The sequence below is a fragment of the Hyla sarda genome, chromosome 6, assembly GCF_029499605.1.
Source record: "Hyla sarda isolate aHylSar1 chromosome 6, aHylSar1.hap1, whole genome shotgun sequence".
NCBI classification, from domain to species: domain Eukaryota; kingdom Metazoa; phylum Chordata; class Amphibia; order Anura; family Hylidae; genus Hyla; species Hyla sarda.
The window spans coordinates 45776852-45800690 of NC_079194.1; the positions used below are offsets into that span (position 1 = coordinate 45776852).

The following is a 23839-nucleotide window of genomic DNA, read 5'->3' on the forward strand; positions in this document are numbered from 1 at the left end:
TGTGACGGACATGCCCAAGAAAAACTTGGATGAGCACGGGATCTGGTCCGGGGCCTGGACGTTTTCCGTCAAACTCAAGCGTTCAGGGAGTACGGTTGCCCACATTCCGTCAGCCGCCTTCCTTGGACGTGATAGGATCCAGGTCTTCTACCAGGGGCAGCCTAAGGTCTGTCACAGGTGTGGCAGCCCCACCCACTTTAGCGCAGCCTGTACTGTGCAGGTCTGCGCTTTGTGTGGTGGGGTGGGTCATCTGGCCGCATCCTGTCGGCAGATCCGGTGCCACCTGTGTGGTGTCCTCGGACACCCTTTCAGCCGTTGTCCTAGCGCCTTCGCCCATGCAGCGGCCGCTCCAGCTGAGGAGAGCTGTGAAGTTGCCTCGGCTGGGGAGGGTACGGGCAGGGATGGGGGCGCAACAGGGCTAGTGAGGAGGAAAAAGGGCCCTGCCAAACTAAGGCGGGAGGAAAATCGTAGAAGGAGTAGGGAGCTGGAGAGTGCCCAGGTGGCGGGGGTAGCTTCAGTCCCTGCTCCTGAAGCTGGCCCTGTAACTGCTGAAGCCCTGGTGGAGAATGTGCTGGATGAGGAGATCAGGAGACTTCACAGAGAGGAAAGCAATATGGCCGACCCTTCCGATTCCTCCCACTATGAAAGTGTGGATGAGGAGAGTGGGGTGAGGCCCAAAAAGAAAGAAAAGGGCAAAAGGAAAGGGAGAAAGAAGAGGTCAGAGCCCTCTGAAGCTCCTGGTACTACGGGCCAGGTCCAAAGCGGAAGCCTGGCTGCCCCCCCTCTGATTGACCTGTCAAACCGGTACCTCGTCCTCGATACCATCTCCTCCCCCTCCTTGGAGGGGGAAGGTGAGGGCGGGGTGCCTCGGGAGAAAGAGCCTCTGGGGGGAACTGGGCCCTGTCCTGTTGAGGCACCTTCCTCAGAGGGCAGGGCTAGACCGGGGCCGGACGGACACGGGGACCTTATGGACCAATCGGAGTCTAAAAAAAGATGTAAGAGTGGTCCTGCCCTTTCGTCGTCTTCGGGGGATGAGGGGGCTAAAAAGAAGGGGAAAAAGAAATAAAGGGTGAGGCCATCTAATTCAATCACCCTGTATGGCGGCACTCACCCCATTGACGCTGGCATCTATTAATTGTGCCAGCGTAAAGTCGGATACGGCTAGATTTGCAGCCTTTGATTTTCTCGGCCGTGTTGAAGCCGACATTTTGTATCTGCAGGAGACCAGGTTGTCAGATCTAGCCTCCCTGGTAAAAGCCAGGAGAGAGTGGAGGCGCGGCCCCTCCCACTGGTCTCTTGCGGCTGAGTCGTATAGTGGGGTGGCGGTCCTTTTTACCGCTCCTGTTGAATGCCGACGGGTTATTGAATTAGAAATGGGGAGGTGCCTGATCTTAGATGTCTTCATGAAGGGACAGGAGCTCCGACTCATTAACATCTACGCCCCGCAAACTAAGCGGGGCCGTAAAGATCTCTTTATGAGGATTAAGCCCTTTCTTTTTACGAGTCGGCAGGTGATCTTTGGAGGGGACTTCAATAATGTCACGAGGTCCCAAGATAGGAGAGGCTCCAATGGTCCGCTGACTTGCGATAGTGTGGCACTGATTAGCATAACTAGAGAAGCTCGCCTAGAGGATGCCCACATCCGGAGCCCCTCGGGCCACGCGGGTTTCACCTATCATCAAGGTAGTCGCAGGTCTAGAATAGATAGGTTTTATTTGAAGGAGGAAGCCGTCTCTTCCGCAGTGTCCGTGGTTGAGGTGGAGTTCTCCGATCACTGTATGATTTTGTTTTCCCTGAATGTTTCAGAGACCCCCCGGATGGGAAAAGGTTATTGGAAGCTGAATTCGTCCCTCCTGGAGGAAGCGGAGGTAAGACAGTCCTTTGAGGATTTTCTTCAGAGTCAGGTACCTTTACTGGATCTTTGTAGTAATAAGCTGGAGTGGTGGGAGATATTCAAGAAGCGGGTTGCGGGGTTCTTCCGCCAGCTCTCGAGCCTCAGGTCCCTGAACAGGTATCGCTTGTATCAGGGTCTGAGGAGGAAACTCGAGCTTCTCGTCTCGACTGGAGGTAGCCGAGAGGATATCTCCAGAGTGAAATCCTTGCTGATGAGGTGTCAGTACGATAGGCACGCATCTTTGGTTTTTGAGAGGGATTTCGGGAAGTACCGCTCGCCCGACCCTTACAGAAACTGTAAGATGTCAGTGAGTAGTAAAGTCATTTCAGGACTGATTGATAGTACGGGATCTCTGAATCGGTCCAGATCAGGGATCTTGGAGGTCGTCAGATCCTTCTACTCGCACCTCTTGGGAAGGAAGGATCTAGATCGAGACAGGATGTCGGCTTTCCTGGCTGAAACCATTCCTGAGCCAGGGGTAGACCCCTCTCTTGATGTTTTGGCAGAAGAAATCAGGGAAGAGGAAGTGAGACTGGCGATCGAGGGGCTTGCCCCTAAGAAGTCGCCAGGTCCGGATGGCTTAACATCCGAGTGGTACAGGACCTTTAAGGAGTCTTTAGCTCCCCTCTTGACTGAGGTATTCAATGAGTGTCTCTCCTCGGGCACTCTACCAAAGTCAATGAGGAGGTCAGCCCTGATTCTTCTGTCAAAGGGTAAAGATCCTAGCCGGATTGAGAATTGGAGGCCCATAGCTCTTCTCAATACGGACAGGAAGCTTCTGGCCAAGATACTGTTTAATCGGCTGGTGAAGTTTGCACCCCGGCTCCTTTCGGGGACTCAGCACTGCTCTGTTCCAGGCCGAAGCACCTTAAGTGCTGTCCTTAGTGTCAGGGAGGCAGTGGAGCGGAGTAGTGCGGGTTTCTGGAAGGGGTACTTGCTGTCCCTGGATCAGGCCAAGGCGTTTGATCGGGTGAACCACGAGTACCTCTGGTCCGTCCTCCTGAGATATGGCTTACCGAGTACTTTTGTTAATTGGCTTAAGATCTTGTATGCAGGGGCAGAGAGTTTCCCGCTGGTGAACGGTTGGTCTGGCCGCTCTTTTGAGGTGGGGTCCGGAGTCCGTCAGGGTTGTCCTTTGAGCCCGCTTTTATACGTGTTCGCAATCGATCCCTTCGTCCGGAGGGTAGATTGTGGGCCGTTGGCGGGAGTCGGGATGAGTCTGGCGGAGCTGGATGTCACCCAGAGAGTGGTGGCGTACGCTGACGATGTCACTATTTTCGTCTCCTCACAGGAGGAGGTCGATGTGGTGATGTCGGAGGTGGACCGCTACTCGGAGGCATCCGGGTCCAAGATCAACCGGGATAAGTGTGAGAGTCTCTGGCTGGGAGGGGGGGATCCCACGTTTGATCTCCCGGACACCCTTCCAGGGCCCCAAGAATCAGCAAAAGTCTTAGGCATCACATTCGGCCAGGATGATTATCCCACCAAAAACTGGGACGGTAAGCTACAGGATGCCGCTCAGAAGGTGGACCAGTGGAAGGGTTGGTCTATGACCCTCAGGGAAAGGGTACACCTGATCAAATCGTACCTGCTCCCTTTGTTTATCTATCTGGGCAGTGTATGTATCTTACCAGAGGCTTACTACACTAGGATCTACAGCCTGTTTTTCCAACTGTTATGGGGGAACAGGATGAACCTAGTCAGGAGGGAGGTTACGTACCACACGAGGAGACTAGGGGGTTTATCTATGGTAAACCCTGTGGTGTTCTTTACGAACACCTTCTTGAAAGCTAACATCGCAAACCTCTGGAAAGAGAGGGCTCCTCCGTGGGTACTCTCCTGCAGGGAATAGTTTCGGCCTTTCTTCCAGGAATGGGAGAGAGGAGGGCGAGTGAAGGACCTCCGCACGCCCCATGGATATCTTCCGGCTTATGCTACCCCGACTCTGAAGGCGATACGTCGGTGGGGTCTGGGAGTGTGGGAGATCAGGACCCAGTCAAGGCAGTTCCTTGACAAACGGGTTCTGTTGACCCATTTCCAGAAGCCTCTGGCGCTCAGGGACTGCCCAGGTCGGGATCTGAGGGTGGGGTTGTACCTTTTAAACATGAAAAGGATCCCCCAGAAGTTTTGGGACTTGGCCTGGCGCTGCTTTCAGGGGAAGCTATATGTAAGGGACAACCTGAAGTGCAGGAACTCTGATGACCGGGGATGTCCCCGAGAAGAGTGCGGGGACACGCTGGAAAGCATGGACCACTTCCTGCTTCATTGTCCCTTTAATATAGGGGTTTACAACAGGGTGGGCGCTTCCATTGGCTGGAGTCAACTTGCCGGCCTTACCTACCCGGAGTGGGCTTATGGGGCATTCAGGAACCTGGGTGGCCGAGATCGGGGCACTTTATTCTTAGTTAGTTTAGTGGTTAGGTACTACACGTGGAACGCACGGTGTTTAGTGTCGACCCAACAGAAAATCCTCTCCGAGGTGGAGGTCTGTAGGAATATCACCGGTGACCTCGGGAAGATCAGGTCTTTGGAGTATGGCAGTCTTGGTACCAGTAGGGCTTCTCTCCTGTGGAGAGGTTTTTCTTTTGATGTGCCCTAGGTACTAGACCTTTTTAGGTAGAGTACCTTTATTTTGGTTAGGGGCAGTGTTATAGGGACAGTGATAGGGTGAGAGCATGGTCAGTTTTAATGGAGGGATAGAATTAGGGAAAATTGTAGGGGGGAGTTAGGGAAAGAGTTTAAAATTATTTTGATGTATCAAGTCTGCCATCCTTCTTCCTGGTGGTGGGCTAATGCATGCACACGCTAGCTTTTTGTTTTGTTTTAAGTTGATATGGTATGAAGGGCTTACAGGCGACCAAACTTGGGCCTAAGGTAGCTTTGGTTTAGTGTGTATATGTTAGTGTGTATAAGTTTGTGTGTAAGTTGGTTGGGAGGAGTGCTAGGTGGGGAGGGTGTATTTGTGGGTGGTGGTGTTTTGCTTTTCTTTTGGGGACCTGACATGGGTCAGTTAGGGACAGGACTTTGTGTACGAACGGTATGGACTCTGACCCATGTGCAGGAGGGGTGGTGTGGGAGTGGGTACAGTTTTAGTGTAGGGATTTTGGTAGGGTTTTCTATTTGTTTTTGTAGGTTTTCTTTAGTGTATCTATATTTTTTTTTTTTTTTTTTTTTTTTTTAGTTAAATACTATATTTTTATGTTCATGTGATTTTGTATGTATATTGTTTATATATTGTTTTCATTTTGTTTCTATATTACAGCATTACAGTAGTCATGGCAGTCGGACCAGTTATTATGTTACGTGGTTTACTTGATTTTATCATGTTGTTACGTTGTTTATTTTATAAAATTTTTTTTTTTTTTTTTTTTTTTTTTTTTTGTAGCCAGGTAGTGCTAAATTTTATGTTTATATTTTGCTAAGCCAAGTTGTGCTTTTTTTTTTTTTTTTTTTTTTTTTTTTTTTTTTGTGTTTCCCGAGTATGGATGGTTTTGAGTTGTAGCCAGGTAGTGCAAAATTTTATTTTCATATTTTGATAAGCCAAGCGCTATTTTTATGTTCATTTTTGGTATGCGTGTGAGTGTGGTTCGGTTAGGTGGGTTGGCATATTTTAGGTTTTTGTAAAGCTGGGCTGGCCGGTTATGCAGGGCTTTGTTTTTGTTCTTTGGACCAGTGTATTTCTTATTTATGTTATAGCTGGTTAAGCTTGTTTTGTGTTTTTGTATAAGTTTTGTACTTTTATAATAAAAAAAGAGTGTCAGCAAAGAGCACTGGGGTCAGAGAGAAAGGAAATTCAAAAAGAAAATAACTTCCTGTGCAGCAAACAGAAGCCTATAAATACTGGAAGGATTAAGATTTTTTAATAGAAGTAATTTACATATCTGTTTTAACTTTTCTGTCATCGGTGGATTTAAAAAAAAAAATAAATAAAAAATTCCAGTGGAGTACCCCTTTTTAAGTTTACAGAGATTTCAATTAAACTCGTCTATATAATGAGCACCCCTAGTGGCAGAGATTTCATGTGCAACAGGCGCAATGAATCGGCGCTAGGACCGTGCGAACATGCACGGTCCCCATTGACGGCAGTGAAGTACTGTATGGTAATTCACAAAGAATGAACATGCTCATTCTTCCGGTAGAGTCCAGAATTTAAAATTTCAGTGTGCACAGTCCAGCAGAATCCCATTGAAGACAATGGGAGGCTGCTGCATCAGAATCTCAGCTTAGAATTTCTGTAGGCAAAAATTCCCTAGTGTGCATGGGCTCTTGTGGCGACACTGGAGTTCTGTATCATTAACTCCTTATGCGGTAGTAAAAGATATAACATGTATTAAACTACTCTAGAATTAGAGTATAGTAGAAATGAACCTATATCTTTACACCACCATAGATATTGGATATCCCTATTAACCCCTTCAGTACCGTAGACCACCAGTGATACCAGGTAGTCCCCATTAATACTTCTTAGATCCCCAGAGGTATTATAGGAGTAGTTACATGAAAAAAAAAATGTATCCGTGGAAAGAGTGATGCCCGAAGAATCTGAATTTCCTTCACTGGAACATTCCGCTGTTTGCACGGTGCAGCAGAATCCCATTGAAAGCTGAAACAGAATTTCTGAACGTAGGTTCTGCTCAGTTCTGTCGTGCAAACAAGGCCTAAGAGTTAGGATTCAAAGGAGTAGTCTCAAGAAAAAAAAAACGTATCCCCCATCTTCAAGATATAAGATGAGATAAGTTTAAGATCGCGGAGGGTCCGAGTGCGAGGGCCCCGGCTCTCCCCTGGAGCTGCGCGTCACGACCCGAGCCCGAAGTGGGGCCCCCAATCTTCAGATCTCCCATAGAGATATATGGAGGTGGCACTTTGGGTTGAGGTTGTGACGCGCCGCTCCAGGGCGCCCCGTACAGGAAATCGTGGGGGGGGGGGGGGGGTGTATTTATTTATTTTTTTTCCTTTTTAAAGAGTCTTAACCCTTAGGTCTTGTTCAAACGACAGAACTTCCGAGTGGAACCTGGCAGAAAAATTCAGTTTGGAAATTTTGATTCTGCTGCACCGTGCAATGGGCGGAATTTCTACAGCTGGTGTTCCAGTCAAGGAGATTCTGATTCTTCAGGATTCATTCTTTTGGTTGAATCCACTCGGAAATGCATTAGCAGTCTGAGACTGCTAATGCAGAACATGCTAATTGTGGAATGTCCGCCTGTGTTTTCCAAATCGGTGTGCCTCCAGCTGTTGCAAAACTACAACTACCAGCAAGCACAGACTGCCTTTGGCCATCCGGGCATGCCTTGAGTTGTAGATTTTCAACAGCTGGAGCCACACTGGTTGGGAAACACTGGTGTAGAAGGGTTAGCAAGGTCAGATTGGAAGGGAAAGGCAGGGAGTGGTTTGGCCCAGACTTTAGCATGTACAAAGTTTAGTTGTGAAATATAGAAGTAGTGGATTCTGTATAAGGCCGTCTTATTGCAGCCAGAGCACCTTGGCCTAAATCCAGGGGACTTTGTAACCACTAAATAATGGCCATTTGTTTGCTCAACCTGCACGATAAATAATCTTCAGTCTGTAAAGGACAAGTTATGCAAAATATCATGAACAAGCAAATAGAACAATATGGCATTATCATAGCATCTGGTTTCTTGTATAGTTTTACTGTAAACTAATCTAGTGGCGGGGGGGGGGGGGCATAGTAAATATATAGGGCTGCTTCATCAGACACATATGGGGGGAGGGGGGAAAGAGCGAGACTTATAAAAGCTTATGGAGATGTGGATTTAGTTTTTTTTAAATGCCTCTGAAAAATGAAAGCAACAATCTGGTTTCTATAGGCAACTGCTCCACTCTTCCTCTACACAAGTTTTATCAAAACTTGTGTAGAGGAAGAGTGGAGCAGTTGCCTATAGCAACCAATCAGATTGCTGCTTTTTTTTCAGAGGCATTTAAAAAAAAGTGGCACAGGCGGGGTTACGATTCAGCCTTTGGGCACTGTGACGTCAGCGCTGTTTGTTCAGCTCTCTGCCCGGCTAATCATTATTCACAGCCTCCCTCCGTCTCTCCCCCTCTTCCCCGCTCTGTAATCGCGTTTACTGCGCATGTGCAGCCTCCTGGCTACACCCGGAAGCAGCTGAGCGGGGAGGAGGAGAGGCGGAGGGAGGCTGTGAATAATGATTAGCCGGGCCAAAAGTTGAAGAAACATCGCTGACGTCACAGTGCCCAAAGGCTGAATCGTAACCCCGCCTGTGCCACTTACTGCTAATTTGCATATTCTCAGCGTCACCCACACTACCAGGCAGTACCACTGGTTTGTGTGGGTGACACTTCTGACAGTTTTCCTTTTTAAATTGATTGCTATATGCCCAGCAGAGGTGAGTAGTGAGCGTGTTAGGGTCCCATCCAAAGTGTGTATATATTATATTATATTATATCCAGTACCTGGCATAGCTAGATGCCCACGTAATTATTCTGTGGTTTACCATGTTCTAGACATAGTCATAACCTGGGCAGTGTTCTAATGGAAATCTTAAGTTTGCCAGGAGACTGGCTATTTATTTACAATACAGTGCGCCACATTTCGATAACTTGGAAACGACTGAACACTTTAGAGCTTTGTGTGACTTGTTACCTTTAGTACATAGTGTAATCTGTTTCCTCTTTCCGCCTGTGTAGCGTGCTGCTAGTGTGCTTGGCGTTACCTGGATTGTTGGCAGGGAGCTGTACGCTGCTGGATACTCTACAGGAGGTGAGCACTTCAGTCACATTTCTATACCTTCTACATCACAGCCAAGATTTTCAGGGGCACATATTCACAGTAAAGGGTGTGTGTTTAAAAAAAAAAAAAAAAACCTAATACATGGAATTTCATATATCTGTTTATGCTTGAAGATTTCGCTCTTAGGCGACTTCACTGCCCTCTTCTGATTTCACCATCATGGCGCACGTTGCTGTTAAAACCTACAATTCCTGTGAGGCCTCACTTCTAGGCTCTGTGCATGGTGAGCCGAGAGCAGGGCCGTGACGTCATGAATTAGGTGGTGAAATAATGCAGAACAAAGCCAGGCCCCCTGCACTGAAAAGTTAAAGTGGTACTCCGGCGCTAAGATGCCTGATCGTGGGGGTCCCGCCGCTGGGGACCCCTGTGATCTTGCACGCGGCACCCTGTTAGAATCAGCCCCTGGAGCGTGTTTGCTCCGGGTCTGATTACTGGCGATCACGGGGACGGAGCATAGTGGCGTCACGGCTCTGCCCCCTCAATGCAAGCCTATGGGAGGGGGCGTGACAGCTGTCACTCCCCCTCCATAGGCTTGCTTTGAGGGGCAGAGTGTGACGTCACACGGGGGCGGAGCCGTGATGTCACAATGCTCCGTCCCCATGATCGCCAGTAATCAGACCCGGAGCGAGCACGCTCCGGGGCTGATTCTAACGGGGTGCGGCGTGGAAGATCACGGGGGTCCCCAGCGGCGGGACCCCCGCGATCAGGCATCTTATCCCTTATCCTTTGGATAGGAGATAAGATGTCTTAGCGCCGGAATACCCCTTTAACAAGCAGAGTTGCAAAATGGCTGCCGCAAAATGTGACAATGTAATTTTCTTGTGGACTACAACACTTCTTGTCAGTGTAAGTGGCGACGCAATCTTAGGAACCTTATGGAACTCATAATGAGAGAATATTACACTAGTATAAAACCATAAATGGCCTATTCTTTAACTCCAAAAATCTTGTGGCCTGGTGCATCCCTTTAAGGCAAAACAATTTATGGAGACTTGCAGGAAAAACCTATGTAAGCTAGCGCTCCTCTAATAGGATTGAACCTGTTTATCGCCACCTAATGAAACCCAACTAGGGATATTAGGTAAAATCCTTATTAAAGGAGATAATGTACAAAAACGTATCCACTATCTGCAGGATAGGGGATAACATTTTAGATCCTGGGGGGGTCTCAAATGGGTCAGATATTGACTTATAGTGTAGGTACCTCTAGGTGGCGCTAGAAACTGTTTTCTTCCTTCTGCTGAAGACTTATATTTCTATGGCAATACGAATATATATATATATATATATAGATATATATAGATATATATAGATATATATAGATATCTATATATATCTATATCTATATCTATATCTATATATATATATCTATATCTATATATATATCTATATCTATATATATCTATATCTATCTATATCTATCTATATCTATATATATCTATATCTATATATATCTATATCTATATATATCTATATATATCTATATATATATTATATTATCTCTCAGAGGCCATCGCATGTTGAAGGCAGCATCAACACACAATGCTTTTTGTATGTCGGGGTCATCGCATAAACAGCTCTCTGGCAGCGCAGACTGCTTCAGCTGCCACCGGATAACCGTTTACGGTGCCCCGTGAGCTCCGGTGATGTCTCTTACCTGTCCTCGGGGCTCCGGCGCGTCCTCTTCGGGATCCCTGCATCGTCGGCGCTCTATATCGTCATCACGTTGCTGCGCACGCCGTCCCGTCATCCAATAGGAGCCATGTGCGTAGCGATGTGATGACGGAGAACGAGGATGCCGGAGCGTCGGGGACGCGACATCCAGGGCAGCGGTGACTGTCCGGAGCGGCGGGGACAGGTGAGTACAACTTCCTATACCAGTGGTCTTCAACCTGTGGACCTCCAGATGTTGCAAAACTACAACTCCCAGCATGCCCGGACAGCCGTTGGCTGGGTGTTGTAGTTTTGCAACATCTGGAGGTCCACAGGTTGTAGACCACTGTCCTATACTTTGCATGGACCCCTCAACATACAATGGTTTCAACAAACGATGGTTCAATTGGAACGGATTACCATTGTATGTTGAGGGACCACTATATACGCCCAGTTGTTTTTCCTCCTTTACAGCTTCTTAGATACCTTTCTATTACTATGTTTACTATTTAGTTTGTCTGAAAGGGATTTTCCAGGCTAAATTTTATTGTTGAACTCTCTTCAGGATTGGCCCCCAATATCAGATCAGTGGGGTGCCAACACCCAGCACCTCTGCCGATCAGCTGCCTGTCAGAGCTACGGCCCCTGCACATACAGAAGAGAGCAGACACCTCTGTACACTGTGTAGTGCAGTGCTTTGTATACCAGTGTGCCTCTAGCTTTTGCAAAACTACAACTCCCAGCATGTAATGGCTGTACTGGGCTTTAGCCGCTCCTATTGATGTGAATGTAAGCTGAGCTTCAATAACCCAGCAAGGCCATTACACAATGTACAGAGGTGTCTGCTACCAGCTTTATACTGTGTGCAGCAGATCAGCTGACAAACAGCTGATCGTCCAGGAATCTGGCATTGATGGCCTGCACAGCTATTAACCTTTTCAATCCCGCAATCAAAGTAAATTGTGGGACCTTAAAGGGGTACTCTGCTGCTCCGAACGTTCCGAACGCTGGAGCCGGCATCGGGAGCTTGTGAGAATGAAAACTAAAAATTGCTGCATCATTAAGGGGTTAATGACTTTTTTGTTTTATGTCTCGCTCCCCCTTTAAAAATAGGGGTCTCAAAAGTCTCCTATCAAAATGGAGTTATGGTCATGCGTATGTACTGCAAATGGTGTCGACAAAAACTATGATGGTGTTTAGAGACTTTGACCAATAGTCTCCAAACTATTCTGACTTCCAGACTTGCAAAACTACAACTCCCAGCATGCTCGGAGGTCTACAGTTTGGAGGCCACTGGTGTAGACTCTTTTTATCATTGACATCTAACAGACGGCTTTTGTTTCCCCTTTTCTCTTTTGGTTAGATCCAAGCAAACGTTCCAGAGGAGCCATCGGCTCTTTAGCTCTGCTCGGTCTCTTCGGCACTACCGTTTGCTCTGCATTCAAGCTGCTCGGCTGGTCTCTGCACCCAAAAACCTGGTGTTAAGCTGATTTGACGTGAGAAAACAATGCGACCAGATATGTTCACTGGCAGGAGACAGTAAAATGAACGCTAAACCCTGGTTCACCCGGATTGGTGCTTGAGGGGTGGATCGGGCCTATATAGATATCTTTAATAGGACAAAGTTTAATAAATTTTATAAAAATATCATAATACTGGGTATGCTGTTTATTTATTTTTATTTTATTGTTTTAACAATAATGGCCCCAGCCTGCCCAATAAAATAATACTTCAACTCCCCTTCCACTACTCTCTAGTAGCCTGCGATATTAAGACGCCCTGTCACTGACCGGTCCACGCTGACAATCTGCTTCATGGAGCCAGCTGGAGCAGTAGGCGTGACATCACAGCGCCGCTCAGCCAATCACTAATAAGTGGGGGTCCGACTGCTGGGACCCCCAACGATCAGATACTTATTCTCTATCCGCAGGAGAGGTGATAACGAAGTCTTAAGGTTGTGAGAATGGAAATCAATTGTTCTCTGGGTGAATGAATCGGCAGCGCTCATGCTCAGTCATCGCTCTATTTATTGTCTGTGATGTTTAGAAGTCCCATAGAGCAGTGTTTCCCAACCAGGGTGCCTCCAGCTGTTGCAAAAACTACAACTCCCAGCATGCCCGGACAGCCAACGGCTGTCCGGGCATGCTGGGAGCTGTAGTTTTTGCAACAGCTGGAGGCACCCTGGTTGGGAAACACTGCCACAGAGAATGGATTGTGTGGCGCTCCAGCCATTTTTTGAACGATTGACCTTTGATCTCATGATTGGTGGGGGTCTGCTGTCTGATCCCACTGATCAGCTAGTTATCCCAGATCCCATGGATGCGTTTCAATCTTAGGATAAACCTTTTAAGTGTCCACTGGGCGGGTTTCTACTTAGAAGTATCTTCTGTTATTAGCAGCATCCTGTCTGCTATTGAAGGACGTCTCTTGGACAAGGATGTATGTTAAAGGGGTACTCCACTGGAAAACATTTTCTTTTAAATCAACTGGTGCCAGAAAATTAAACAGATTTGTAAATGACTTCTGTAAAAAAAAAAAAAAAATCCCAATCCTTCTAGTACTTATCAGCTGCTGTATGATCCACAGGGCGTTCTTTTCTTTTTGAATTTCCGTTCTGTCTGACCACAGTGCTCTCTGCTGACACCACTGTCCGTGTCAGGAACTGTCCAGAGCAGGAGAGTTTTGCTATGGGGATTTACTCCTACTCTGGACAGTTCCTGACATGGACAAAGGTGTCAGCAGAGAGCACTGTGGTCAGACAAAGGAAATTCCAAAAGAAAATAACTTCCTGTGTAATATGCATTGGCTAAGTACTGGAAGGAATGGGATTTTTTAATAGAAGTAATTTACAAATCTGTTTAACTTTCTGGCACCAGTTGATTTAAAAGAAAATGTTTTCCAGTGGAGTACCCCTTTAAAATGAGATCTCAATCAAAATCAGCAGGTATGGATTTTTTGGGGGGCACCACTGACCCCTTATTTGCAATTGGCTACCTGTAAAAGAGGAGCACAAACTGTCATCCTATCATAACTGTGTATAGGAAAGTGTAGTTTTACACTTTCCTGCCATCTGTTCACTCAATAGAGGTATATGGACCTGTTCAGCATGAGTTATGCAAAGAGTAATGCACAACGCTCCAAAATGGACAATTAAATCGGCTTGTAACCAAAATGTGGAATTTCAGGCCAGTTCCACTGAGTAATTTTACAGTGATAACCTTATTGTCCTATAGTGGATATATTAAATAATAATAAAAAAAAAAAGTCTAAGTTGTAGATTCTCAGTATTTTTAACTTCACCCTTGAGCAGTACCTCTCTGGACCTGGCACTAACTTAAATCTCACCTTAATTAGCTTTTTTAAAGGGGTTCTCCGGTGCTTAGACATCTTATCCCCTATCCAAAGGATAGGGGATAAGATGCCTGATCGAGGGAGTCCCAGCGCTGGGGACCCCCGTGATCTTGCACGCGGCACCCCGTTTATAATCAGTCCCCAGAGCGTGTTCGCTATCACGCCCCCTCCCATAGGCTTACATTGAGGGGCGGCGCATGACGTCACACGGGGCAGAGGCGTGACGTCACACGCCGTCGGCCCTGTGGTCGCCGGTAATCATATCCGAAGTGCTCCGGGTCTGATTACCGGCGACCACAGGGCCGACGGCGTGTGACATCACGCCTCCGCCCCCGTGTGACGTCATGCGCCGCCCCTCAATGTAAGCCTATGGGAGGGGGCGTGATAGCGAACACGCTCCGGGGACTGATTACAAACGGGGTGCCGCGTGCAAGATCATGGGGGTCCCCAGCGGCTGGACTCCCGTGATCAGGCATCTTATCCCCTATCCTTTGGATAGGGGATAAGATGTCTAAGCACCGGAGAACCCCTTTAATAATAATTCCAGACTGAAATGCTGGTTAGATGTTGTGGTGCCCCCAGAAGCGATGAACTACCACAGCATCTCCCTTTTTTTTTTTTTTTTTTGTAAATGTTTTCATGTGACAACTCTGAAGACATTACCCTCTGCTACAATGTATAACATAGTTACATGGTTCAGAAGGTTGAAAAAAGACCGGAGTCCCTCAAGTTCAACCTATAACCCTAATGAGTCCCTACTGAGTTGATCCAGAGGAAGGCAAAAAAAAAAAAATACTAGAGGTTAAAATTCATTCCCGACTCCAAATATGGCATCAGAATAAATCCCTGGATCAACGTTCTGTCCATATAAATCTATTATACATAACCAGTAATGTTATTATTCTCCAAAAATGCTTCCAGACTCTTTTGAACTCTTTTACAGAGTTCACCATGACCACCTCCTCCAGGAGAGAATTCCATAGTCTCACTGCTCTTACAGTAAAGAACCCCCATCTGTGCTGGTGTAGAAACCTTCTTTCCTCTAGACGTAGAGGATCTCAGCTTGTTATAGATACAGTCCTGGGTATAAATAGATCATGGGAGAGATCTCTGTACTGTCCCCTGATATATTTATACATAGTTATTAGGTCCCCCCTAAGCCTTCTTTTTTCTAAACGAAATAACCCCAATTCTGCAAATCTTTCTGGGTACTGTAGTCCTCCCATTCCCCGTATTACTCTGGTTGCCCGTCTTTGAACCCACTCCAGCTCCACTATATCTTTCTTGTACACAGTATTCTATGTGTGGTCTGACCAGTACTGTACACAGTATTCTATGTGTGGTCTGACCAGTACTGTACACAGTATTCTATGTGTGGTCTGACTAGTGATTTGTACAGCGGTAGAATTATTTCCTTGTCGTGGGCATCTATGCCCCTATTGATGCACCCCATGATTTTATTAGCCATGGCAGCAGCCGCCCGACACTGGTCACTACAGCTAGATTTACTGTTAACTAAGTGCACATCCTGTATAAGTGTTTAAAGGAAAACTGTCCGGTTTCTTTCTCCGCACTAACCAGCGGTACTGGCTGGTAGTGCGGGGGGCGCTGATCAGTTTGATCCTTACCGTGGCCAGAGCCGCCGTGCCGTTCGTCCATAATCTTCTATTTTCTGTATATATGCAAATGAGGTGCTAACTGACACTCTGACATCAGTGCCGCTGGCCGCAGCACCGCCCAGCTCTTCCATATTCCTCCCCTCTTTCTTCATTACAGAGCGGGGAGAGGCGGAAGAATATTGATGAGCTGGGCAGCGCTGCGGCCCGGCACTGATGTCAGAGTGCCAGTTAGCACCTCATTTGAATATACCAAAAATAGAAAATTACGGCGCAGCGGATCTGGGCACGGTAAGGATCAAACTGATCAAAATCCCCCAGACTACCATCCAGTACCGCTGGTTAGTGCGGGGGAAGAAAGCGGACAGTTTTCCTTTAATGTTTAATTTAGTGTCCCCTCATTACCCAACACAGCCATTAAAGGGGTACTCCGCCCCTAGACACCTTATTCCCTATCCAAAGGATACGGGATAAGATGTCTGATTGCGGTGGTCCTGCTGCTGGGGACCCTGCAATCTATGCTGCGGCACCCCAGACATCCGGTGCATGGAGCTAACTTCGCTCCGTACCGGATTACTGTCTATGCAGGGCAGAGGCCCGTGACATAACGGCCATGCCCCCTCAATGAAAGTCTATGGGAGAGTGCATGATGGCCGTCACGCCCCCTCCAATAGACTTGCATTGAGGGGGTGTGGATGTGATGTCACGAGCCTCCGAAGCTGCACCCGACGCTCTAAACGAACGCCGGGTGCATCAAATCGCGGGGGTCCCCAGCGGTGGGACCCCTGCGATCAGACATCTTATCCCCTATCCTTTTGGATAGGGAATAAGATGTCTAGGAGCGGAGTACCCCTTTAACCCCTTAAGGAAGCAGCCCATTTTCACCTTAAGGACTGAGCCCTTTTTTGCACATCTGACCACTGTCAATTTAAGCATTAATAACTTTGGGATGCTTTTACCTTTTTCATTCTGATTCAGAGAGAGTTTTTTTCGTGACCTATTCTACTTTGTTAGTGGTAAATTTTTGCCAATACTTGCATCATTTCTTGGTGAAAAATTCAAAAATTTCATGAAAATTTTGCATTTGTCTAACTTTGAAACTTTCTGCTTGTAAGGAAGATAGACATTCCAAATACATTTTTATATTTTGATTCACAAATACAATATGTCTACTTTATGTTTGCATCATAAAGGTGACATGTTTTTACTTTTTGAAGACATTAGAGGGTGGAATGTCGCATTTAGGAAGCCCCCATGGTGCCAGAACAGAAGGAAAACAAAATCCACTTGGCATACCATTTGGGAAACTACACACCTCATGGAACGTAACAAGGGGTACAGTGAGCCTTAACACCCCAGAGGTGTTTGACGAATTTCCGTTAACCCCTTAAGGACTTAGAACGTACCAGTATGTCCTGAGCCCGCTCCCGGTGTTAAAAACGGGGTCCACATAACACCGGGTCGATCCTGGCTGCTAACCAAAGCCGGGACCCTGGGCTAACAGCACCGATCGTTGTGCCGCGCGCTGTTAACCCTTCAGACGCGGCGATCAAAGTTGACCGCCGCGTCTGAAAACGAAAGTAAACTCCTTCCGGCAGCTCAGTCGAGCTGATCGGGACATCGCGATTAAATCGCGATGTTTCGATCAGCTGGGACGCAGGCGGAGGTGTCCGCGGCGTCCGATCTGGGTTTGATTGCTCCAAGCCTGAATTACAGGCTTGAGCAATCGAGCCCCTATCTCGCTGATCCATGCAGAGCTATGGCTCTGCAGGGATCAGCATAGGAGATCAGGGTGTGCAGTGCTATAGCTCCCTATGGGAGCTATAGCATGCAAAAAAAAAAAGTGAAAAAAAAAAAGTTAAAGGTCATTTAACCACTTCCCTAATAAAAGTTGAAATCACCCCCCTTTTCCCATAAAAAAATCTGTAAATAAAAATAAACATATGCGTAAATGTCCGAACTCTAAAAATATATCATTAATTATACCGCACGGTCAATGAAGTACGTGCAAAAAAATTCCAAAGTCCAAAATAACGTATTTTTGGTCTTTTATTTAATGAAAAAATGAATAAAAAGCGATCAAAAAGTCCGATCAATATAAAAATAGTACCGCTAAAAACGTCAGATCACGGCGCTAAAAAATAAAAAAGTTATAGGGGTCAGAAGATGACAATTTTAAATGTATAAATTTCCGTGCATGTAGTTATGATTTTTTCCAGAAGTACGACAAAATCAAACCTATATTAGTAGGGTATAATTTTAATCATATGGACCTACAGAATAAAGATAAGGCGTCTTTTTTACTGAAAAATGTACTGCATAGAAACGGAAGCCCCCAAAAGTTACAAAATGGCGTTTTTTCTTCAATTTCGTCGCACAATGATTTTTTTTTTCCGTTTTGCTGTAGATTTTTGGGTAAAATGACTGATGTCATTGCAAGGTAGAATTGGTGGCGCAAAAAATAAGCCATCATATGGATTTTTAGGTGCAAAATTGAAAGGGTTATGGTTTTTGAAAGGTGAGGAGGAAAAAACTAAAGTGCAAAAACCGAAAACCCCTCAGTCCTTAAGGGGTTAAAGTTGGATGTGACCACAGTCAGATTGCCAAGACCCTGAAACTGATCTGCAGCACCGTGGGAAAGACCATATAGCTGTTTCACAGGACAGGTTCAACTCAGAACAGGCCTAGCCGTTGTCAACCAAAGAAGTTCAGTGCACGTGCTCAGCTTCATATCTATAGGTTCTCTTTGGGAACTAGTGCAGCCAGCATCACTGCAGAGGTTGAGGGGGGGGGGGGGGCAGTCAGTGTTCAGACTATACACTGCAATCTGCATCAAAATGGAAAGAGGACTCCAGTGTCAACCTGTGAAGCTCTGGTGGACTCCATGGCCCAAGAGGCGTGCTCAGCATCTAGAGTTCTAGAGGTTTTCTATGGGAAATAGTGCGACCAGCATGACTGCAGAGGTTGAAGGGGGGGGGGGGGTCAGCCTGTCAGTACTCAGACCACACTCTGCATACTACATCAAATTGGTCTGCATGGCTGTGATTCCAAAAGGAAGCCTCTTCTGAAGATGATGCACAGGAAAGAATGCAAACAGTTTGCTGAAGACAAGGAGACTAAGGACATGGATTACTGGAACCATGTCCTGTGGTCTGAAGAGACCAAGATAAACCTATTTGGTTCAGATGGTGGAGAGGGAGAGAGACAACCAGATGAGGAGTACAAAGACAAGTGTGGTGGTTGGAGTGTCATGGTCTGGGCTGCTGGCACTGAGGAGCTACAGATTGAGGGACCATAAAAGCCAACATGTACTGTGATGTTCAGAGAAATAAAAACATTTCCTGTGTTCTGGCACATCTATTAGACTGGAGTGTAGATATCAATTGAATCTATTCATACAAATGACTCGTTTCGACCTTGGACTAGGGTCTTCATCAGGTTACCGGATGAAGACCCTACATGTAGGGCATGATCCCCTCCCGTTATAGACTGGGCCGCAAGGCAGTATTCCACCATGATAACAACCCCAAACACCTCAAAGAGAACGACTGCCTTGCTAAAAAAAAAAGCTGAGAATAAGGCAATTTTTTGGTCGCCTTATTGGGGAACACAGAGACCATGGGTATTATGCTGCCGTCCACTAGGCGGCTGGTCACTAGGCAAAAGAAAGAAGTCAGCTCCTTCCAGCAGGATATACCCGCCCACAGGCACTGAGCTAATCCATTTTAGGTTCTTTCCAGACCTTCTCTTTTCAGTTTTATTTTCTAGCTAGGGATGTTAAGTCCCCCACTTTCCCCTGCACTCCTCGCTATGGCAGCTTGGCGTGATGCAGTGCGGTTTTTAGCTGGCGAAGACTTCAGGGTAAGTATAGGAAGATGAGGTCTGCGGATGAGTATGTACTACATTCCCCCCTCCCTTTCTCCTCTACCTTCTAGGGGTCCTATACACTGTGCCCAGTTCCTCGGCTGCCATTTCTGGTGGCTGCTCTGGGCAAGACCCCTCATGGCCCCAGCACCATACCTGTAGGGGTCAGTCCGGTGGCCTGTGCCTCCCTCATCCGGCCACTAACCCCCAGCTCCACTCAGCTATGGACATTTTTCCCCCAGCTCCGCTTCCACCCCATGGCTGCTGAGATCCCTATCGGCTAGCTGGCTGCCGGGTGTCTTAACACTCCAGTCCCCCCCTGTATTGCGGCCAGGCTTAGTGCCTGGCCGCGTTTCAAGAGTCATCGGTCCAAGGCCGGGCAGTGCACCGTTGGGGAGACACGTTTTTTGCAGCGCTCCTTCTCTTTTCCCGGCTGCCAGCGCCCCGATCGTACAGCCGAGACCCCGTTCGGTCCCCAGCCTGGTTTCTGGAACGGCTACCTGGGAGACGTGGCATCCAGCACACTGCAATTCCCGGCGGCTTTCGGGCGCTCCATAAATTTAGTCCCCAGCTTCTTCCTTACTGTAGGCCATTTTTGGCAGCTCCTGGGGGCATGTCTTCACCAGTGCGCCCTGAGGGCTGGGCAGTCTGCATATTAACAACAAAAAAAATTGAACATTGTAAGCACTGTTTTCTCTTGCTGTGTTAGGCCCCCCTCTAGTGGCCACACATGGTTATTACAGTTTCATAGTTTTTTCTATGGCCCTTCTCCTACTCCTGTCGCTTTAGCAGTTTGGAGTATCTCCCTCAGACCCCCTGCGCAGTTCTGGCACTCCACTGTGAGTGAGAGTTGACCGATGTGCAATGGACCCGCTACAACTCCTAGGAAGTACGTGACATCTGCCGCATCTGCAGTTCCAGGACCCCACTGTACGTGTGAGTGGACCGATGCAGATTGGACCTTCTGTGACACCCATAGACAGCACGATGTCTGTCACCACCGCATGGGCAATTCCGGTACCCCACTGTACGTGGGAGTTGCCGAAGGGGTGATCCTGCGTGTGCTGAGCACTCTCTATAACGTCTGGGGAAGCATGCGGTCTGCCACATTGTAGCTGAGATTCCGATCCCCCACTACATGTGGGAGGTGTCCCATGACTGTCCCTCTAGGTGCAATGTACCACCTTCACCAGTGACCACTTTATCGCTGCCATGTGTGATGTAAAATGGGTGTACAGTGGTGTCTGCTTTTGTCCTGACCGGAGGACCATGCCTGAGTGTCTCTTTCACGGCGGCAGTTCTAGTACCCTACTACTGGAATGAGGGGCTCTGTAGAGTGACCCTGCGTATTCCCCCAGCTCTGGACAGTCATGGCGTCCTTTTCCCCCCTTCCTTATGTGAAGTATCAGTGGTTTTCTAGGGGCAGTATTTTGTGGACTACCTGCTGTGGCTCTCACAGCCAGCGTACTCCCCCCCCCCCCCCCCTCCTCCTTTTATAGAAAGGGCAGGTTTGTGGAGTACCTGCACGGGTCACTACAGCCTCTTCTCTTCCCCCTTCCACGGGGGGAGTCCTTTGCAGTCATTAGCAGTGATTTCGACTCTGGCTAGTCCAGGGTTTACATTTCCCTTCCCAGCAAAGGAGTCATGGTGAGATTAACTACTCCACTGCTCTGGCTGGTTCAACCATCATGTTTTTCTTCATGGCATGGGTAGTAATGGTCTTGCTACCAATTTCTATTGCCTACTTTACAATGCCTGCTATTCATCATGCGGTCATTGTTCGCCCCTGGCTTATGGGTAGGCTTCGTAGGTGGCCTATTTTTTCCCTGTGTTCATTGCATTTCTTCTCTTCTGGGCGATATTCTATATCCCTCCTATGGAGTGTCCAGCCATCTCGTTGATCCCTGCCATTACCAGCCTCGGGGTGGCTTGGTGGACTACCAGCTATCTGGATTTCAGCCATTCCGCTTCTCCTTCCTACAGGGAGTTTTGCAGGCATGGCACTGTTCATGTTTTTTTGTTCTTTCAGCTGTGCCTTGCCTTCTGGGCTGTGTCTCTTTGAAGTCATCCAGTCCGTACTGACCACTGGGATCCAATGCTTGGTCGGCCGTGTCTAGCCTCTCGTCCCTTGTAGCTGACAGCGCTTAGGCTGCGCAGTGATCTCTGTGCTAGTGTTGCCTGGTGCTCTGCCTGCCTTTCCCTCATAGGGTATGCCACTTTCATGGTGGTCCTAGACTTGTTCAGGACCCTCTCCCTTGATGTTGTGTGTGCAGGACTTCTTTGCGTTGTTCTATCCTCCAGGTGGCGGTTACACGTCTCGGTATCCGAGGGGGTTTCCCTATTCTTTTTTTTTTGGCCTAGGGGCTCTTCACCCTGGGGCATTTCACTCAGGCTTGGGTTTGCTTAGCCACTTCTGGTGTAGGAAACCCCCCCCCGCGGTCCCTCAACTTATTCCCGGATCTGGGAAAATCTGGTTCTTGTGACGACTGCTCCAGGGTTTCCGGACAGTTCTAACCTCCTCACCAGCCTGTTTGTCTCTCATAGTCTCCCTCCGGGGGTTAACGGACCTTGTGGCCAAGGGCCCTTCTGTCCTCCTGGTTACCTCTGTCCAGCAATTTGCACCTAGATGAGCATTGTCCTCTCGTCGCCCTTAATTTTCCTCGCCCTTCCTGGCGATACTGTGTGCTCTTTCAGTTTTCGCTTCCACCCGATTCCTTGGCAGCGTGGCCTTGGGACTGTGGTTTGGTGTCCGAGCAGTCAGCAGTGTGCTCCTGCCCTAGTCGTCTTCTGGGCCGGATTGCTCTGCGTTCGAGCCTGGACATGGATCTTGTTTGTCTCTCTTCTCCGGCGGCTTCTAGTTTCACCTTCTGAAGGTCTTGCCCTCTGATGGGCGTGTTCAGCTGCCGCCTTCTCGTCATTCTCTCTACTCTGCCTCGGTCCTGTAGTTGCGGCTGACCTCCTGGTGGGGCTCTCCCTTTGGTCCTGTCCGGCACGCTTCTCTTCTGGCAGCTGGAGTTTCCTTGCCATGTTAGTTTGCTTCATGGAATCCCTGAATTGGAGTTCTCGTCACTCTCTCTTCCACGTTTGGGCCAGGCCTCTGTGGTCTTGCGCTTTTTCTTTGGAGGTGCTATTCGCTCTCCGGTCAGTGTGGGGCTCTGGACGGCAGGCCTCAGAGGCAACTGTTTCTTGTCGCATTTGGTTAGACCTCCATCCTTGCTTGGTTCCTTCCTTTTCGGATCCTAGCTCTCCCCTCATTTTGTGGGGGTTTCCAGGTGGTGGGTATCTGGTTTCCTCTTCCACATTCCTGTGCAAATGGGTAAAGTTCAGTCTCTGGCCTGCTCTTCCCTTCTCTGACAGCTGTTTTTCCCACCCCAGGGACTGCTTTGGGACGTTCCATGGTATCTGCATTCCCCAATAAGGCGACCGAGAAAAGATTTTTTTTTTGTACTTACCGTAAAGTCTCTCTCGTAGCCTTCATTGGGGAACACAGCACCCACCCATTTATGGTTCCTAGTCAGGTTGTTTGTTGCCTGTTACTTTTTATGTCCTTCGGACATCTCTCCTTTGTTTGGCTTTTCCTACTGCTTTGTGACACAACTGATTAGCTTTGTGCCTGTGGGCGGGTATATCCTGCTGGGAGGAGCAGACTTTTTTTTTGCCTAGTGTACAGGCCCGAGGCTCTCTGGCCAGATAGCGTGTGTCGACCACTGCACGAAGTGGCGTCCGACACACCCCCTCAATGCAGCGCTGGAGATTGCTGAAGGCAGGGCTCCGGCTCTCCCATAGAGTTGTATTGAGGGGGCGTGTCAACTGCATTTGTGCGGTGGTCAACACGCCCCCTTCTCTCAGACTACTGGGCCCCATACGGGAGATCGGGGGCTGGGGGTTCCCAGCAGTTGGACCCCCCGCGATCTGAAACGTATCCCCTATCATTAGGATAGGGGATAAGTCTTTCAGTCCTGGAGTACTCCTTTAAGATTTTTAATAGAAGTAATTTACAAAACTGTAAAACTTTCTGGCACCAGTTTTTTTTTTTCCACTGGAGTACCCCTTTAAAAGCACAGACTGGTATCCTGCTGGACTGGCAGGAGACTAAACTAAAGAAGTGCGGTCTGGCCATAGGCCGTGAATGGCACACGCTCTCCATGTCTCATACACAGACAGATACGCAGAGAGCGAGTGCCTATGGCCAGACCACACTTCCTGAGTTTAGTCTCCTGCCAGTCCAGCAGGAGAACAAAGTCTGTGCTTATGAGCAGATGAAATGTGGTCGAGACCCCTAGTGACCAGATGTACAAGGCCATGAAAGTGACTTACAGTATTTTTTTAATTTAATTTACAGGGAGTAAAATTACAAATCTTATTTATTTTACCGGCTGTATCATATGCAAAAAAAATTATTTTAATCAAAGTGCCAATTTAAATATTCACAGCCCCTTATAGTCAGCACTGTAAACACAACAGGGGTCAAGTCCTGGGAAAAGTGTGGGGAACTTACTCAAGATTTCCACTCAAGGGCTGGCCATGCAAGTCTCCTGCTAATGGGAACAATATTTCTTTAGTTTAAAAAGTGCAGGAACTCCATTCCCAAGCGTTCCTGCAGGACTTGAGCCCTGGAACACAACCCCTATTATAGAGTTCCTGCTCCTTTGACTTACTGCCTCATTAGTCAGAGGAACTACAAATCCCTGCATC

General features: G+C 47.7%; 1 protein-coding gene across 2 annotated transcripts in view; it reads left to right on the forward strand.

Moving 5' to 3' along the window:
• Positions 1–11966, forward strand: part of MGST3 (microsomal glutathione S-transferase 3) — a 51780-nt gene extending 39814 nt beyond the window's left edge. For both annotated transcript variants that reach the window (XM_056523581.1, XM_056523580.1), the window contains exons 5-6: positions 8558–8630; positions 11677–11966. In XM_056523581.1, coding sequence (XP_056379556.1) covers positions 8558–8630; positions 11677–11798 — 195 coding nt within the window. In that variant the 3' untranslated portion in view covers positions 11799–11966. The remainder of the gene's footprint in view (positions 1–8557; positions 8631–11676) is intronic.
• Positions 11967–23839: the final 11873 nt, after the last annotated feature.